Source organism: Dipodomys ordii, unplaced genomic scaffold (assembly GCF_000151885.1).
Source record: "Dipodomys ordii isolate 6190 unplaced genomic scaffold, Dord_2.0 Scaffold7, whole genome shotgun sequence".
Classification (NCBI taxonomy): domain Eukaryota; kingdom Metazoa; phylum Chordata; class Mammalia; order Rodentia; family Heteromyidae; genus Dipodomys; species Dipodomys ordii.
In genome coordinates this window covers 5,253,369-5,254,769 of record NW_012267223.1, presented here as the reverse complement: position 1 = coordinate 5,254,769, position 1,401 = coordinate 5,253,369, and the positions used below count along the sequence as shown (strand labels likewise).

Here is a 1,401-nt window from a genome sequence, read left to right as displayed (position 1 = left end):
GGCGCCGCCGCCGCCGCCGGGGTCGGGCTTCCTGCCGTGCGGCCCCGAGGCTGTGGGAGAAGGGGAGGCCGTCAGTGGAGGCCCGGGGGGTGAAGAAAGAAGGGCGGGACGGAGGACGGGGAGATCCAGCGCAGGCACACCTGCAGGAGGAGAGAAGGGGGGCCGGAAGTGGGGGGCGGAGCAGCTGGGCTCCCACCCCCCGGGGGGAGGGGGCGGGCCGGGGTCGCCCCCCCAGGAACGGGGCTCGCCGCCGGGGGCCTCGCGGGCACGCTTTATTTTGTTTTGGAGCCTTTTTTCCCGATCGACGGCATTTCGGATGACAGCCGCCGGTTTGCTGCTGGTCACGTGGGGTGAGCCGAGCCCTCCGGCCCTTCCGGGACCCCCCCCCCCGGCTGCCGCTGGGGAAGGTCCCGAGCGCCGGCCCCGGGGCGGAGGCTCGGCTGAGCGCAGCTCCCCGCCCGCTTCGGCCGCCGCGCGCGTGGGTTTCCCGTCCGCGGGGACGCCGTCCTCCGGGGCTCCGCGGAGGCCGGCGATCGCGAGCGGACTGGCCCCGGGGACGCCGCTCCGTCAGCCCGGCTGGGAGGCAGGGGCTCCCCGGTGAAGTGTGAAAGCACGCATCGCTGCCATTACACACCCGCACACTCTCACGCACGCACGAGACAGTGGGCGCAAACTCTAACTAGCCTGCCGTGAGGACACAGGGAACACAACACGACCCGTGGTTTTGCTCCCGCTCGGCAGACCGACAGGTCGGTGAAGAGACTGCGGCCAGGCTGGGAACCGGGCAGCTTTCCACGGCCGGTTACACAACCCCGGCCCCCGGGGTGCGGGGTGGGGGTCGCCTGGGTCCCCGGGGTCCCCGCGCCGTCCAATCAGGCGCGAGAGCGGGGCTGCGCGGTGGGCGTGGCCTCCCCGCGGGGCCCGGGCCCGGCGCTCGCAGACCCGCTGCCCTCCATCTACGCCGCTTCTCCTCCCAGACTGCGAACCTCCTCCAGCAAAATGAAGTCCGCTTTCTCCCGGCCAGAGTGCCCCGTCCAGTCCTGTTTTTCCCCTTCTCCCCCCCCCACACCTGATTCTGATTCCCCGTGGTGAAGGGGTGTCCCCGGCATGAGCCGCCGCCGGCTCTGTGCTGCCCGGCCACCGCGCGCCTCTGCCCCGCTTCCCACGGGCAGGACCCTGGGCGGTCAGAGCCGCGGAAGGCTGCGATCCGCGGGGAGAAGCCGCCCGGGTCGTTCGCGGGGCGCGGTGGGGGGAGCACGCGGGACACCCCAAGACCAGCCAGCCCCCCACCTCGCCCCGCCGAGATCCAAGCCCCGGACTGCGTCTCCCGCCTGCCGTCCACGCGCGGCCGTGTCAAAGGCAGATCCGGCCGGGGAGGCGCCCGGGTCCCCCCCTCCGCTG

General features: G+C 73.6%; 1 protein-coding gene across 1 annotated transcript in view; it reads right to left on the bottom strand.

The window, feature by feature from the left end:
- LOC106001500 (chromosome unknown open reading frame, human C17orf58) overlaps positions 1 to 1,401 on the bottom strand; it is a 19,288-nt gene that overhangs the window by 9,652 nt on the left and 8,235 nt on the right. Inside the window, exon 2 of the mRNA XM_013036598.1 lies at positions 141 to 544. Coding sequence (XP_012892052.1) covers positions 141 to 544 — 404 coding nt within the window. The remainder of the gene's footprint in view (positions 1 to 140; positions 545 to 1,401) is intronic.